This window comes from Guyanagaster necrorhizus (genome assembly GCF_019112545.1).
Source record: "Guyanagaster necrorhizus MCA 3950 unplaced genomic scaffold BT62scaffold_4, whole genome shotgun sequence".
Lineage (NCBI taxonomy): Eukaryota > Fungi > Basidiomycota > Agaricomycetes > Agaricales > Physalacriaceae > Guyanagaster > Guyanagaster necrorhizus.
In genome coordinates, this window is record NW_025064883.1 from 55,498 (window position 1) to 71,101 (window position 15,604).

The 15,604-nt window shown below is 40.8% G+C and overlaps 5 protein-coding genes across 5 annotated transcripts; 2 read left to right on the forward strand and 3 right to left on the reverse strand.

Annotated features, from left to right (window-relative positions):
* The first annotated feature begins 9,163 nt into the window (after window positions 1–9,163).
* BT62DRAFT_1072228 (FAD/NAD-P-binding domain-containing protein) lies at window positions 9,164–11,853 on the forward strand. The gene is made up of 14 exons (XM_043178835.1): window positions 9,164–9,326; window positions 9,383–9,525; window positions 9,581–9,623; window positions 9,682–9,767; window positions 9,822–9,967; window positions 10,015–10,278; window positions 10,331–10,401; window positions 10,458–10,523; window positions 10,580–10,815; window positions 10,865–11,103; window positions 11,153–11,320; window positions 11,374–11,476; window positions 11,535–11,584; window positions 11,639–11,853. Exons 1-14 carry the CDS (start codon window positions 9,246–9,248, stop codon window positions 11,728–11,730), a joined length of 1,788 nt encoding a protein of 595 aa, XP_043043605.1. The 5' UTR covers window positions 9,164–9,245; the 3' UTR covers window positions 11,731–11,853.
* Window positions 11,854–11,886: 33 nt separating this feature from the next.
* Window positions 11,887–12,822, reverse strand: BT62DRAFT_984709 (ras-domain-containing protein). Its single transcript, XM_043189881.1, has 2 exons — window positions 12,402–12,822; window positions 11,887–12,352 (listed from the first exon to the last, which is right to left on the reverse strand). The coding sequence occupies exons 1-2, from the start codon at window positions 12,786–12,788 to the stop codon at window positions 12,095–12,097; spliced, it is 645 nt and encodes a 214-aa protein (XP_043043606.1). The 5' UTR covers window positions 12,789–12,822; the 3' UTR covers window positions 11,887–12,094.
* A 49-nt stretch (window positions 12,823–12,871) lies between these two features.
* Window positions 12,872–13,801, reverse strand: BT62DRAFT_927422 (uncharacterized protein). The gene is made up of 5 exons (XM_043185240.1): window positions 13,640–13,801; window positions 13,519–13,575; window positions 13,329–13,400; window positions 13,182–13,275; window positions 12,872–13,126 (listed from the first exon to the last, which is right to left on the reverse strand). Exons 1-5 carry the CDS (start codon window positions 13,645–13,647, stop codon window positions 12,983–12,985), a joined length of 375 nt encoding a protein of 124 aa, XP_043043607.1. The 5' UTR covers window positions 13,648–13,801; the 3' UTR covers window positions 12,872–12,982.
* On the forward strand, window positions 13,661–14,907 carry BT62DRAFT_978375 (uncharacterized protein; the record flags this gene model as incomplete). Its single annotated transcript, XM_043189344.1, has 6 exons — window positions 13,661–13,709; window positions 13,765–13,842; window positions 13,895–13,975; window positions 14,029–14,321; window positions 14,371–14,790; window positions 14,842–14,907. 6 exons carry the CDS (start codon window positions 13,661–13,663, stop codon window positions 14,905–14,907), a joined length of 987 nt encoding a protein of 328 aa, XP_043043608.1.
* Window positions 14,860–15,544, reverse strand: BT62DRAFT_1072232 (Sm-like ribonucleoprotein; the record flags this gene model as incomplete). The annotated part of the gene is made up of 5 exons (XM_043178836.1): window positions 14,860–15,015; window positions 15,068–15,149; window positions 15,312–15,374; window positions 15,430–15,456; window positions 15,506–15,544. 5 exons carry the CDS (start codon window positions 15,542–15,544, stop codon window positions 14,963–14,965), a joined length of 264 nt encoding a protein of 87 aa, XP_043043609.1. The 3' UTR covers window positions 14,860–14,962.
* Window positions 15,545–15,604: the final 60 nt, after the last annotated feature.

The following is a 15,604-nucleotide window of genomic DNA, read 5'->3' on the forward strand; positions in this document are numbered from 1 at the left end:
ATATTTTTGCCTTGTTCTCAAGATAAGAGAAGGCAAATGTGACTCTGTTCATGTCTATCCTAAGGTAGACAGTGTACACCTCAAAATACTGCTCACAGTCTATCAAGAAGCAGTCAATATCATTGGAGGCTCCTTTGAATGGACAGGGTTTTCAAAATAGATCAGACTGGCACTGAAGAACTGTGGCATTCTCAGATAAAGGTCTCATGAGATTGAGCCACTCATTGAAGAGCAGGTGCTATCAGTCAGTTAGCAGACTAGAGAATGAATGGAGGGAGCCATTATCAGTGATGGGACTCTCCATGAGAGTTGCTTCTTTTCACATGATAATCCCATTTTGTATGGTGAATCTTAGCTTTACTGCTTCAGGATTATCTTTGACTGGCTCCTTGCCAGTCTCAGATCCTTCAGTCTCATCAGACAGTAGTTGTCTACTGAATAGTTGGCTTTCTCTGCCAGTCTATAGGTTGTGAAAGCTGGTGGATTGGATTATCAGCTGAGAGTGGAAACAGATGAGTTAAGTTGCCAAGGATTGAATTGATGGAGTTGTATATGAGTATTAGCTTCAGATTGAGAAAGCCATATAGATGACTCACTTCAGAGCTGTGGATGATGTCTATAGCATCAGTTGGATGTTGAATTTTGACTTGTATGCCAGTAGGTCATTAAGCTGGTCTTCAGAGTGTCTCATATTATAGGTAAAAATAGCATGTTTCATGGTAGAATATTATAAAATATCCCACTGTTCCTCTGATTCTGTGTTAATATATAATTATCTCATATGTAATGCCAGCCATTTAACATTGTATCATAGAAAAGTTATCTCTTCTTTATAAAGGTTCTGATATTCCTCTTCTCTAGCCCTCTAGATTTTCTCCTCCAATGCTTCTTCATCTGTGTCTTCCTTGGCATATTTCATAAAATCTTCTAGCCTATAAGAGCCTTTGTCTCTGTTCTCATCATTCTCACTTATTGTTTTCTCTTCATCTTTCTCAGGAGGAAACTGATAGGCTGATCAAAGATGCTCACCATGGCTGGTTGGAGGATTGCTAAGGAGCTGATGATTATATCAGATACTGAGCCCTATTTCATTGTCATCATTGATTGAGGTTGATTAATGAACAGGTCAGCCATCTCTAATTTCAACATCATAGTAGATGCCACTATATGCTCATGCTATCTCTAGGTCCTCATGATAGACTCAGAAGTTTCCATAGAACTCTGGATTGAGGAATTGTCCTGCAGTCCTCCTACCAAGAAATCTTCTGAGGCTGTAATTAGGAATATGGATGTTGAAAGATACTCAAAGCTCATAGGCATTGAGTACAGACTTGGCATCAGAAAAGATAGTGTCAGGACTGAGAATGCAGAGGGGAGAGAGATGATTTCCCCCCCTTTTGGCTTCACTATAGATGACAAGACTGGCTAGTCCTGCCTATGGGTTGGTGTCTGTAGTACTAGGCTCCCAGAAAGGAGATCCAGAGGTGTTGGTTCAGAGACCATACCAACTGGAGGGAGTGGATCCTAAGACAGTGGCTTCATGCTCTTGCTTCTGCTAGTGCTGCCTTCTGTTCTTCTGCTCTTCTTTGTACTCTTGTTGGACTGCTGCTCTGGCTTGCTCAGTGAGCTCTTTTCAAGCTTACTCAGGGTCAGCCCAAGCTTGCTTCTCTTGTTGTTGTTGCTGCTGTCATACTGCTGTATTGTAATTGAAAGAGACTCAAAGGTTTCAGTCTAGAAATATCCTATAGATAATCCAGTCTCAGGCTTTCTCCTCTCATCATCAGATTTTGTTGCAGTCTGACTGGGTTTCACCCATCCTATGATCACTATTGTTAGTGTAGACTGAGAGTGTGGGGCTTCCTATGGGGGTTGCATATAACAAGTTGTGTCTTGAGTGTGGTGATAGACTTTAGAGTCCTGAAGCCATCCTAAAGGCATCAAGAGACTCTCTAGTATGATCTCCAATGCCAGACTCTCTTTAGGCAGTGGAAAGATTGAGAAATGGTGAGTTATTAAAGAAGTTCTCAGAGAGATTCTCATCCTCATGGTTAGAGACAGAGAGCAAGATCCACAGGTTCCAGAATCTCATAAGGCAAGGGTTGCTGTTTCTGCTGTTGGTTCATCAAGATTGAGGAGGGTATTGATGCTCTTCTTCTTTTTGAACATTCTCCATATGTAAGCCACTAGGCTCAGTTTTGGGTAGCAATCTGTTTGCAGACTGAAAGGAGGCTCAGGTGGAGGTGGAAATGTCATAGAATGGAAGGTTCAGGGTGATATTTCTGAGGATCTGTTGAATCTGCTGGAATGCTTGATAGTGCCTGACCATCCAAGCTGTTACTGATTGTCATCTTCAGCAGAGTTGTATGATTGCCAGAAAACCTAGAAGTGTCTCAATGATAGCTGCTAGTAGTTTGAAAAAGTTATATATGAGAGTGTCTAATAAAGTGTTCACTGGTGGCATTCAGTTTCCTTTGCACTTATTGTGCATAAGAAAAGAGAAGCAAAAAGCTTCAAGCTAATTGTTAGGCTTAAGCCATATGTGATCTAAACACATGATAAACTGACATGATTTTGTATTCAAACCTTTGTGTCAGAGCTCACTTTGTGTCTAGTTTGACAAATGCTTCAAGACTTTATAGAGTAGCTCAAGAGTAGAATGAGGATGAATAAACTTTAGCTCAAAGCTGGGGATTATCAGCAAGAGTGAGCTTTCTTATATACTGTATACTGTCAAACTAAATATAAGACTACTTATTGTATATTTCCAAGTCCTTGTGCCTATTGTCCTTCAGTATCACTACTATACATAAAAGATTGATTGTGCATCATCAAGAGGTGGTTGCTACATCAGAGAACAATGATGGTTTAGCTTATTGTGCTAACCAAGTCTTTCCTATGGTCCTAAGGACTGGCCTAAGCACTTTGACTAAGTATAAATAGAGGTTAATATGAAAGAGAAAGGAGAAAAATAGGAAAAATCATAATAAAAAAGAAGCCAAGGTGATACTCAAAAACTGAGTACACAAGAACAGGGCTGAGAAAGTAATTAACAAAATGGTTGAGGGAATATGACAGGCTGAGCAGTGCTGGGCCCTCAAATGGCTTGATAAACTCCATGGACTCTGGAGATATGTTCAATGAACAAAGACCCTAAGATGAGATCTGATAACCAAGGCTCAGATTAAGACACTCACCAATTGGTCTATACACATGGTAACCACTCTGATTGATAGTGGCTGCATTGGCAGCTCTATTAACCATGCTTTTGTCACCAAGCACAATCTTCTGATCAGAGCAATCACTGCCCCTATCTCAGTCTATAATACAGATAGAATCAAAAACTAAGCTAATTCAATTATTAAATTTGTCAAGCTTTATCTGACCATCAGTGATCACTCAGAACAAATAGATCTAGCTGTCACTGACCTAGGGACTAAGAAGATGTTTCTAGAATATGACTGGCTCATCTGGCACAATCTATTAGTCAACTGAAAAACCAGATATATTATATTTGTACAGTGCAAGTGTCAAAAAATCCTATTAAAATTGCTCAATAAAGACCCTAAAGACTGATGGGATGAGGAAATAGAAGATAGCAAAACTATTCTCACCATTGACTTCCAGCAAGCACTGCACATTCAAGTGATACACCATGCCAATGAGTTAGCTGCTAAAGCAAATGCTAGAAAAGAAGAAAAAACATTTGAAGAAATGGTTCTGGAGTGGGCACAAGACTATTGAGACTTATTTGATAAAGAAAGTTTTGACAAACTATCAGAACCCAAATTCTGAGACCACATGATCAAGCTGATCCCTAATGCAAATGCTAACCTCAATTGCAAGATTTATTCTCTCAGCAATCAAGAACAACAGGAACTTGACAAGTTCCTAGAGGAGAACCTTTCTAGTGGATGAATCTGACCATCAAAGTTCCTTATGGTATCACCATTCTTCTTCATCAAAAAGAAGAATGGAAAGCTTTAATTAGTGCAAGGTTATTAAAAGCTCAATGAGATGATGATCAAAAACTATTATCCACTTTCTTTGATCTCAGAACTAATAGACAAACTCTATGGGGCCCAATACTACACCAAACTGGATATCTGGTGGGGCTATAACAATATACAGATCAAGAAAGGAGACAAGTGAAAGGCAGCATTCTGCATAAATCACAGACTATTCAAACTGACAGTGATGTTCTTTAGGCTGACCAACTTGTCTGTAACCTTCTAATGAATGATAAACAACATCTTTAAGGATCTCATCACTACAGAAAAAGTCACAATCTACTTAGACAACATTTTGATCATGTCTAAGGATCAGATGGAATATCAGAAGGTGGTATAGCAGGTATTTGAACTCATAAGAAAGCACAAACTCTTCCTCAAAGCAGAGAAGTGTAAATTTGAGATATTGAAAACAGAGTACTTAAAAGTTATAATCAGCAAAGGAAGCATTCAGATGGATCTGATTAAAGTAGCTAAAGTAACCAAGTGGCCTATCTCAGAGAAGAAAAAAAAACTGCAATCATTTCTAGGGTTCACTAATTTCTACCAATGATTCATTCAGGACTACAGCAAGATTGTGTGCCCAATGATCTAGTTGACCAGTAATATGCCCTGAAACTGGAGATTCTCTCAATAAATGGCATTCAACAACCTGAAATGGTGACTCACAAAAGATGTTATCCTTGCAATCCCAACCTAAAAAGGAAGATTCAGAGTCAAGGCCAATTTAAGTGAAGAGGTGATCAGTGCAGTACTCTTCCAGAAACAGGATAAAAAGTGGCAATTCATGGCCTTTCTGTCAAAGATGCTTATTATCACTAAGCAAAACTATGAGATCTACAACAAGGAACTCCTTGCTATAATACTTATCCTGGAAGAATAGCAGTATTATCTGATTGGAGTGGCTCAAATCTTTAAAGTATGGACAAACTATCAAAACCTCTAATACTTTCATATGTTTCAGAAGCTTAACCAACAATAAGTCTGCTAGGTGACAGAACTTTCCCAATATGAATACATGCTTCATCACAAGGCAGATACCACTAATAAGAAAGCAGACCTACTTAGCTGGCAAGCAAACTATGACCAAGATGGCAATAACAATAAAGGTGTCATATTACTAAAACTCAAGTATTTTTGGGCAATGATAATGCTGATAAAAGAGGAGATTCACAAAAAGATTAAAAGTGCAATATGTGACAATAATAAATAAGACCAGCATATGGCTCCATCACTAAATCACAAGTGCAAGATGACAAATGAAAGAGGAATGATCTGCTACAATGAGCAGATCTACATCTCAAGGGACCAACAACTCTATAGCCAAATTATCATCACATGTCATGATCACACAATAGCAGGTTATCCAGAGATTTCCAAAACTAAAGAATTAGTATTGTGAGAATACTAATGGCTGAAGATAGAATGAGACATTGAACAGTATGTAAAGAGATGCAAAACTTGTCAATAAAGCAAGTCATCAATACAACTACAAGCAGCACCACTCCACCCAAATGAGATCTCTCAATCATCTTGGACTCATATTTTGGTGAATATGATTATCAGACTACCTGACTGCAATAGCTATAATGCAATCCTTATCATCATCAACCAGTTCTCAAAAGTGATCATTCTGGTTGCATGTTTAATAAAACTAACATCAGAAGGATGAGCCAAGATTTTATGCAATGAGGTCTATGTCAAGCATGGTATGCCTCAAATCATCATCTCAGACTAAGGCCCACAGTTCATCTCCAAATTCCTCAATGATCTGTACAGACTTCTTAACATCCAATGAAATGCTTCAACCACCTATCACCTACAGACAGATAGGCAAACCAAATGCATCAATCAAGAAATTGAAAAATATCTCTGCCTCTTCATTAATTACTGGCAAGACAACTAGATAGAATAGCTCACTCTTGCAGCATTCCAACATAATAACTGCATCCACTCAGCCACTGGCAAAACTCTATTCTTTGTTAACTATAAACAACACTCAAATGTATCTCAAACTGAATATACCCACACTATGACTCCTGCATTCTCCAATTTTGCTAGCACAATATCTGCAATCTATAATGAAATCTGTATTGCTCTCAAAAATGTGGCCACCTCTATAAAGAAGCAGTACAATAAACACTAGCACTCTGAACACTCCTATTATATCAATGACAAAGTCTGGCTGAACACAACCAATCTTCATCTTCCTTGTCTGAAACAGAAATTGATGGACAAGCACATAGGATCTTTTTCAATTCTAGCAAAGATCAGTGTCTCTGCTTATAAACTGCATCTCTCCTCCAATTGAAAAATACATAATATTTTTAATGAATCTCTTCTTACTCCATTTATCACACTCATATTTCTTAATCAAGAACAGCCTTCTCCTCTGCCTTCTAACCTTATTGACAATAAAGAACATTACAAAATTGACCAAGTACTAAACTATAAATTGTGCAAGGTCAAAGCTAGAGGAAGAGGAACTATGATGATAGTAGATTATTTGGTTAGCTAGAAGGACTATGGCCTAAAATCTAATCAATGGGTAAATAAAAAACATATGAATGCTAATGACACTATACATGAGTATGAATTATCTCTTAATTAAGCTATCAGAACAATAGTCTTAAGGAGGGGGTAATGTTATGATTTTTCTATTTTTATTTGCATTTAACCTCTGTCTATACTTAGTCAAGATGCTAGATCAGCACTTAGGACCATGGAAGAGGCTTAGTCATTACAATAAGCTGATTTGTCATTGTTCTCCAACATAGTGGCAAGCTCTCAATGATGCACAGTGATTTTTTGTAGATAGTAATAATGCTCAAGGACAAAAGGCATAAAGACTTAGACAAGTACAATAGGCAGTAGTATAATTATCTCAACAAATGAACAGTATATAAGTAGGATGGCTCTTGCTGGTATAACCTCAGCTTCAAGCTAAAGTTTATTCATATCACTTCACTCTTGAGCTTTCTTGCAAAGGTCTTGAAGCATAATAGTCAACAAAACACAACAAGTAAACTCTAGTATGATTGTATAAATATGATACAGCACTAGTTTATCATGTGTTTTGATCACATGTGACTTGAATCTAACAAGTTTAGATCTATGAGATTCACTGTGGATGTCTTTTATGTTGGATTGTTGTCTTTACTATTTTTTATTATGCCAGCATAAGTTTGAGTCATATTTGAGACACTTTGCAGTTTTAGGATGGTTAATATGTTTGCCAGTAGCTGATGGCTTAGGTCTCTAATCTTTATTATAGTCACTATTTTTATGTCTGCCATAGCTTGTTTGAATTATTCTGCAATTGTCTATATAATTTCTAAGACCTTCACTATTTTCTCTGGTTGGTAGTTCAGTTTTTCTATCAATATATTCAGTAGTTGTCAGGTTTTCTTGATAGTTGTCCTTGGGATATCCTAATAGTCAGTCTTAAATCAGTGTGCACATCTCAGAGCTTTATCTATAGCTCTCTCAAGTGCTTGTGGTCTCTCTAGACTCTGTATACTATTCCAGCTGTTATTGGAAATATACTATATTATATTATCATGATTATTAAGCATTTAATTATTGTTGTCATCCTCCAGATCTTTGTCAATTGATTCTATTGTTATAGTCTCCACAGATTCTGGACAGTCTGAGAACACATCCTTGGTTGTGTCTAATCTTAATAGAGTCATATGATGTTGGTTTTTGATGCAGCCACAGATATTCAGATTTAAAGTGGAAGACCTATTTTTATCATCAATAGTGCTTCTTCCTTGATGTGCAGTGTTAGATGGGTATAGAGCAGTACTATATTAGTGCTTAATTCCAAAATCCTTCTGGATTCCATGAGCTCTCTGTTTAGTTGTTGAATTGAGACTGCTCTTTTTTTTGATTGAGCTGAGAAATTTTAAGATAGAAGGAATTAGTTTTCTGTGTTTTTGAAAGGTTTTAGACAGTGATTGAGGATTGCTTTCACTCATTTTATGCCTACTTCAATCTCTATGTTTATCTATCTAGCTTTTATCCACCTCTAATGGCATGAAAAATCCAGTGGTGATGGCAATCAAGAGTAAAGAAGAACTTTTAATCTGAAAGCCACTGACAGCATTTTGGAATAATAACAATGATATTGTCACATATATTATATGTCACAACATATGCTATTTTGGTTCTGCATAAATCTATAAATGCATATAGTTTTGGTGTCTTCTGACTGTATGCATTGCAAGATAGTCAACTGTAGTTATTTCTGCTGAAGTGGCTATTTATATTGAGAAAGATTATAATTTCCAGTGTTGATGACATTGTTTAAAAGAGCTGGTAATAGAGATTATAGTATAGTATTGTAAGTAATATAGTAGTAAGTTGAGTTGAAATCCCACTGTGTATTCTTCTTGACTGAGTATTAAGCAATAGAGTATATAATCTAATAACAGAAGAATATAAGTAACAATCTATGAAGAAGTATGAGTGATATAGTAGAAGACACAGTAATAGTATACATATCTCAGTCAGATACAGCATAGATGAAATGACTGAGATATAGATATCTATGGTCAGGCTATATAAGCAGATAATGACAGAGGATGTATATGTATAGTAAGTAGAAATAAGTGATAATCAAAAGGGTAAAAGATCAAAAAGATAAATATACAGGTATATATACAAATATCCTCTAATAAGACAAGCATTGTTCTTAACAATAGATCATACACTCATCTTGCTCAAGATTGCATCTATCTATAATCACCTATTCTTCAAAAAGAACATTCTCTCTTAGTATGCAACCAACTTTTACAAGCTAATATAACTATAATTATAACACTCAGTATAATGAGCAAGCAAAACAGAGCAGAGCTAGTAGTAGATAGAGATATGTTCTTTAGTGTGTCTATAAACTGGACTTCATCAGCCAATATTGCTATTAAAGTTTTTGATAAATTATTTCAAGACACAAAATATCCTTATATAAAAGTATTAATCAATGTCCAGATATTGGCTAATTGAAAACTAACATATAAAGTAATAGAGGAGTATCAGGGGTTCTAAGGCACCACATCATTTGAAATAGAGTGTACCAGTCTTGCATTCCATAGTTCCGCTCCGTCAGATAAGTCCGACAAGCGGACCACAACGATCGGAAGGCTCTCTCCCGACTCCCACGTACACATGGTCACATTTCGTTCAAAAGGAAATAAATGCATCAGACTATTCCTTTAGTTTTCTCTATTTTTTAGAATGTCCACTGTCGAATCCGATAAGCCTTGGCCCACCATGAATGCTAGGGGTTATCGAATTCCTGAGCAACTTTTCGGTGATGTAAGTGCGTTTTCTTAGTAACAGTTCAGTCCAGGTTATTACCTTGTAGTTTCCAGATCAAACCTATCAAAGTCGTTGCTGTTGGCGCAGGTATATCTGGTATCTGTCTTGCTCACGATGTCCAAGTTCGCGGCAGAGGTATCGACTTGACGATTTACGAGATGGGTTCTGACGTTGGTGGAACTTGGTTTTGGAATAGGTTCGTTTTCAACCTTTAATTTGAACTCAGATACAGACTTGATTTATATTCCAAGATACCCCGGCTGTCGATGTGATATACCTTCAGTAAACTACCAGGTCATTCGACGACACTTTGTACTCGTTGACTTCTCTGACTTCGACGATGAAACTGCAGATGTCGTGGTGTCCAAATCCCAGCTGGGGCGAGTTCTACGGCACAGCAGAAGACATTCAATCTTATTACAAAAGCCTCGTAGACAAGTGCACGACTCCGTTCTTCCGCAGCTTATAATTAATCGACTTCCTCATTTCCAGGTTCGGCCTGGGAAAGTACATCAATTTAAATCATGAAGTCATACACGCTGAATGGATCGACGACGCGAAGAAATGGAGACTTCGTATCAGGAGTCCAGATGCGAAAGAATTCGAAAATGAATGCGATGTCTTCATCAATGCTGGTGGTAAGTGTCGATGCTGGGTTGAAAGCGCGTCTTGACGGGCTGCCCAGGCGTTCTAAATGCCTGGAAGTGGCCCAACATTGAAGGTCTACACGACTTCAAAGGGGTTATTTGCCACACCGCACGTTGGCCTAATGACCTAGACTATAAGGGCAAGCGTGTTGCTGTCATTGGATCTGGAAGCTCTGGCATACAGGTTTTGGCCACGATACAACCTGAAGCTAAAAAGATATACCATTGGATTCGTTCCCCAACATGGATTACTTCTGCTTTTGCCCAGCAATACGCAGGCCCTGGCGGTACGAACTTCAGATGTTAGAAGAATCTCGTTTCATGAATTCTCACCATACTAATACTAGCCGTCAGACACTGAAGAGCAAAAGAAACTCTTCGCCGAAGATCCTCACCATTCATTGAAATATAGGAAGATGATCGAAGTATGTTCTTAGTTTTCTTTTATTAACATAATGTTAAGGAACCTCCCCGTTGGTAGTCTGACCTTAATCAACGATTCAAGTTCATTGTAATTGGCACGCCTGAACAGAAAGCTGTACTTGCCGTAAGCTCTTCTTACAATCTTTATTGCCGATTTTACAATCTACGTTTCAACCATAGTACGCTGATGCTGATATGCGTAGACGCCTTCAAGGTGATGAACGTTTGATCAATGCTATCGTTCCGAAAAACTTTGTTGTAGGATGTCGGAGACCTACACCCGGGAATGGTTACCTTGAAGCCCTCCTTCAACCCAATGTTCGTGTGGATACGAAAATGTTCCAGAAGATAACCGAGAAAGGTTTCATCGATGCCGATGGAAACGAAGTTGAGGTCGACATCATTGTATGCGCTACGTGCGTCATTTTATCTTATGTTTAGTTTGCGGTGCTGATATTTTTATAGAGGTTTCGATACGAGTTTCATTCCTCGTTTTCCGCTGATCGCCAGAGGCCGAAATGTTCAAGATCGCTGGGCCCAGTACCCCGTGGATGTATATATGTCTCTCGCCGTCAAAGATGTTCCGAACGTAAGCAACGTCCATGTCGTTCGTCAGTTCGATGTTCTGATTACACAGTATCTGATGTACTACGGCCCTCACGGCCCTACCGGTCATGGATCTGGGGCTCCCATGATCGAAGCACGTGAGTCATACTCTCAGTCCATGTCACTGTGTTCAAGGATAATCTTCAGTGACCGGCTGCTTCATGAAGATTCTCAAGAAGATGCAAATGGAGAATATCACGACCATAACGATAAACAGCAAGGCCGTCGATGACTTCAACGAGCATCGCGAGCTATACCTGAAGCGGACAGCGTGGTACGGTCAATGCAGCTCTTGGTTTAAGCCCGGACCGGATGGAAAGTCTCCCATTACGATTTGCCCATCCCTTATCTGAAGTTTTCATTCTTAGCTTCCCCCATTATGTTCCCTGGGAATCGCGTCCTGTTTATTGAACTGCTTACTAACCCTCGCTTCGAGGACTGGGACTATGAATATGATTCTGCAAACAACAGGTGAGCCGCCACGTCAAAATAACTTCACCAGTCAAGTTGTGTCTCACGTTGAATTCAGGTTCGGATATCTCGGAGGTGGGTTCACTATGCGTGAACATGACGGCAGAGGTAAGATGACTATTGTATTCTATATGCATTTCTTAGACTAACATTCTTGGAAAGATACCACCTTCTATTACGGTTTGCTAGATGGAAAAGACGAGCAACCGGACTATTCCGATCTCCGGTCAATATACGCACATTTGGATGTGTAGACCTTTGTGGCACTTCATAAAGTAAATTTTCTGGAACGACATCGAATCGTTGCTGCTGTACCACTTTTAGGAGATAGAAAATCACCAATGTTATTTAAACATGAGCAACTTGGACGAAATTTGGATGTTTAGCGACCGATCAGGCGGAAATTGTCTGTTGCAGTGACAAGAGGTGGACGGTTACATGTGCATCTCTTTATTAGAGAGAAACGATAAGCAGGATTATGGTATAATATCGTGACCGAAATGGACATATAGAAATATGCGAGAAACTATGAGAAGGTATATATTTACGAGTCCAGTCATAGTTCTCTGTTAGAGCTACTTACCAGCGTGCCTGTCAATGGCAGGGTCATCACGGTTGTCAGCAGGCACACCCTCCGGCTTCCTGTTCTTGTGAAGTTCCACCAACGAGCTGCACGCCACCTGGGACGCCACCTTGGCCGCCGTCGGTCCGTTGCGGTGGACTTCCACTAACACCCCGTTCGATGATGCGTTCGACAACTTCCGTAAACGCCTCGTTGACCCCAATAGACGTCTTTGCCGAGGCCTCCACAAACAGGGATCCTATCCGCTCAGCGAAGACACGACCTTCGGCAGTGGACACCTCGCGCGAAAATTCCTGTAATAATGTCAGTGCAAGTACCGAACGATGGGTTATATATACGCACTTTATCGACCTTATTACCTACAACTACCCTGACGGGCCCTTCGGTCACAGTGCCTAGATACGTTTCCATCTCCCCTACCCACCTCGGTAGTGCCTCAAAACTCTCCCTACTGCTGACATCATACACCAGCACCACGCCCTGCGCGCCCCTGTAATAGCTGGCAGTTATGGTCCGAAATCGCTCTTGACCGGCTGTGTCCCATATACTGAGCTTGACCTGTTTACCGTTGCGAAGTGTGAGACGGTGTACGCGAAAATCGACACCAATGGTGGCGGAGGCTTCATCCTCTGGTAGCCAAGTTTCGTCAGAGAATCGAAGAAGAAGTGACGACTTTCCAACAGAAGAGTTGCCAATGAGGAGCAGCTTCACATTCGTCGGCGGAGGCATGGTATAGTGGCAAGGTGGCGGTCCTCTGTCAAGGGGGATGAGCGTAAGCGGGTGTTGACGTCATGATATACACGTGACGTATAGGAGCTTCGAGGGCAAGAAACTTCAGAATATATGTACTATACGCATATATGTACATAGTTTGACCCATACAAGAAGATTTGTGGACCGAGACGGACAAAAATATAAGCCATTCAAGCGTTATTTTTGCGCCTGCATTCTTCCTCCCATCGCGCCTTCATCATCTGCAAACCCTCGTTCCGGGAACGAAGCATCATAACTGGAGCCGTAAGTTGAGCTTCCAGGTGAGGCGGAATCGCAGAGTCATTACGAATGACCTGTTCAGCGGCTTGTCAGTGGAATACGATGGTGGACTTGGGTAGAAAAACACACAGATCCAATGGAAAGGAAGAAGGAAAATGTTGCCGCACTGTTCAACATGTACATCGAGAGTGTGGAGAGTGTGCCTCGAGTCCCTGCTCCATACCTGCATACAGGGATTAGCCATGTTGTCTTCGATACCGTCCAAGGACCACTCACCGGAAGATGCTCCATGACCCAAAGATGAAACCGATGGTCAGACCGACGCCAGCACCCATGACGGCGCCCATCCTAAATAATTATGATGAAATGCCAGATAAATCTATGCAGCGTCCACCAGCAGGAAAGGATCGTACTTCACTGCAAAAAAAATTAGATTACGCTCTACTGTCCAGAAAGTAGGAAAGACTGACTTTTATCCCACACGGACGGTTCCTTGCGTCGCTGAAATTGGGACATTTCTTCACTGCTGGATAAGTTAGATGGCCCAGGTACAATGTGGTAGTCCGGGTTCAAAAGATGTCACGCGCCTGGGCATTGCTGGAACTACCATGTCAACTGGCATCCCCACCTTTCCCGATGCCCAGCAGGCCCAAATTAGTTCGTATCAGAGCTGCTCAACAGTCTGGTTGCCTCTAATAATGCTTGCTTCCAGTTCGTGCTCACCAACGAGATCTCTACCATCTCTCGTCACTAAGGGAGCAAACCGACTCCGTACTGCGATCATGGCTTGGCATGTCTCACTATTTTTTCTTACACGAAACCGCATTCTCACATCGCACTAGGGACTCGATGGCTGACAAGACGTGACAGAGAAGTGGACCTCTTCGTGAAGTTTGTATATTACGGGATGACTGTAGGTCGTGGTACGTCTCCGGCGTCTGCAATATCTCTCTGGCTGAATGTGCGACGTGGAAAGGAATTCAGACATTAGGGGAGGAGTATACCAATATATGGCAGTACTCTGCTGCCACAGGACATGCTCCGCCATTGCAGTGGTTGCGCTTAGCTTTGATACTCATACCGACGGTTCCTCCGTACATTCTATCCCGAGCCACAGAATTTGTGTCGATGTCAAGCCATCCCACATTGGCTTCCATACTTAAGGGTCTTCCTTCGACGTTGCAGGTACTAACCGAAGTCAATCTGGCCATATTCTACTTTTCTGCGACATACTATAGTCTAGTGAAACGAATTCTGGGTATCAGACATGTAAGTGAGAGTGTTTTTATTCTATTCCCTGGCTGATGACGGGGCTTAGCTATCATCCATACCTGATAATCCCGATATTCGACCACCCTCATACTCTCTGCTAGGTATACTGTTAACAATCAGACTCCTTCATCGTTTGGCGACGTCTTTGAAACAGCGATTTGCATCGGAAGAGCCATCTGCAAAAAAGGAGAAGGAACCGGTGGGAACGAATATCTCGAGCTCACAGGAGAGTTTCCTGGATGACCGCGCTATATCAAGTCTCATTGGGCCCGCTGATCTCGAAGCAGACACCTCAAGGCTCACTGAGGAAGATGGCGGGACGGCATTGGATATATCGTCAATACCCGATGCGTTGAGGGCTGGGAGAAATTGTACACTGTGTCTCGAAGAGAGAACCGATAGCTGTGCTACAGAATGCGGACATTTATTTTGTTGGACATGTATTGTTGGCTGGGGTAGAGAAAAGGTACGTTCGCTTGCGTGACGACAAAATGTGATATCCTAAATACGTCTTTAGGCCGAATGCCCTCTCTGTCGTCAATCCCTGAATTTGTCGCACCTCCTTCCCATTTACAACTTGTAATTTTTTTGGTAGTTATATATATAATACAGGCAAATGAAAACATTTACAACATCGTTCATACTACCTGCTGTATCAGTGTAATATTGTCTCCTTTGAGTAGAATACGTCCTGCGACCGGAGGGTGAGAAACTTGACTGATGAGGGAAAAAAAAACACAAACCAAGTTCTTTTCGGGGTTGGGCATCTTTGACGAAAATTTCGGCGGCGTCGTCGATGACCAGGTTCATGAATTCATCGAAACCCTGTAGGAAGAAAGGCAGTAAGTTTGAGCACATAATAAAACCACAAAGATGTATGAATATGCCCGCGGGGAGCTCAGCCCAACGAGGAGTGCGTTATTCATCGCCCTTGCCGGAATGATCAAGACACAACTGATGGCAAGACGAGAGATGTCCTAGACGTACAATAATTTGACCCTCAATCCGCATGTCGATGTTGTCGTATAGCCAAATGACGACTTTTGTTCGCTGCGTCAGCATCTGAGGTCAATACAGATACTTGAAGACATGGTTGGCAACGCACCTGTTGAAGATTTTTGAAAATTACATTCTGGAGAACCATTGTCAACAGTCGAGCAAGGCCACAGCGAAAAACTCACGATGGGCTGCACCATCACACGCTGCTGGCGACCAGACATGACGAACAAATAATATGAAGATGGAACAAAGATGAAGGAGGTCGTGGACGGTGGCAAGTG

Coding starts and splice junctions, on each gene's coding strand:
- BT62DRAFT_927422 (XM_043185240.1), bottom strand. Junction 13,401..13,518: donor TCCGTGTGGGATAAAAGTCA/GTCTTTCCTACT, acceptor ATAATTATTTAG/GATGGGCGCCGTCATGGGTG. Junction 13,276..13,328: donor GGGTCATGGAGCATCTTCCG/GTGAGTGGTCCT, acceptor CCCTGTATGCAG/GTATGGAGCAGGGACTCGAG.
- BT62DRAFT_1072228 (XM_043178835.1), top strand. CDS start 9,246: ATGTCCACTGTCGAATCCGATAAGCCTTGGCCCACCATGAATGCTAGG. Junction 9,624..9,681: donor TACCTTCAGTAAACTACCAG/GTCATTCGACGA, acceptor ATGAAACTGCAG/ATGTCGTGGTGTCCAAATCC. Junction 11,585..11,638: donor GCGTGAACATGACGGCAGAG/GTAAGATGACTA, acceptor ATTCTTGGAAAG/ATACCACCTTCTATTACGGT.
- BT62DRAFT_984709 (XM_043189881.1), bottom strand. CDS start 12,788: ATGCCTCCGCCGACGAATGTGAAGCTGCTCCTCATTGGCAACTCTTCT. Junction 12,353..12,401: donor TAGGTAATAAGGTCGATAAA/GTGCGTATATAT, acceptor ACATTATTACAG/GAATTTTCGCGCGAGGTGTC.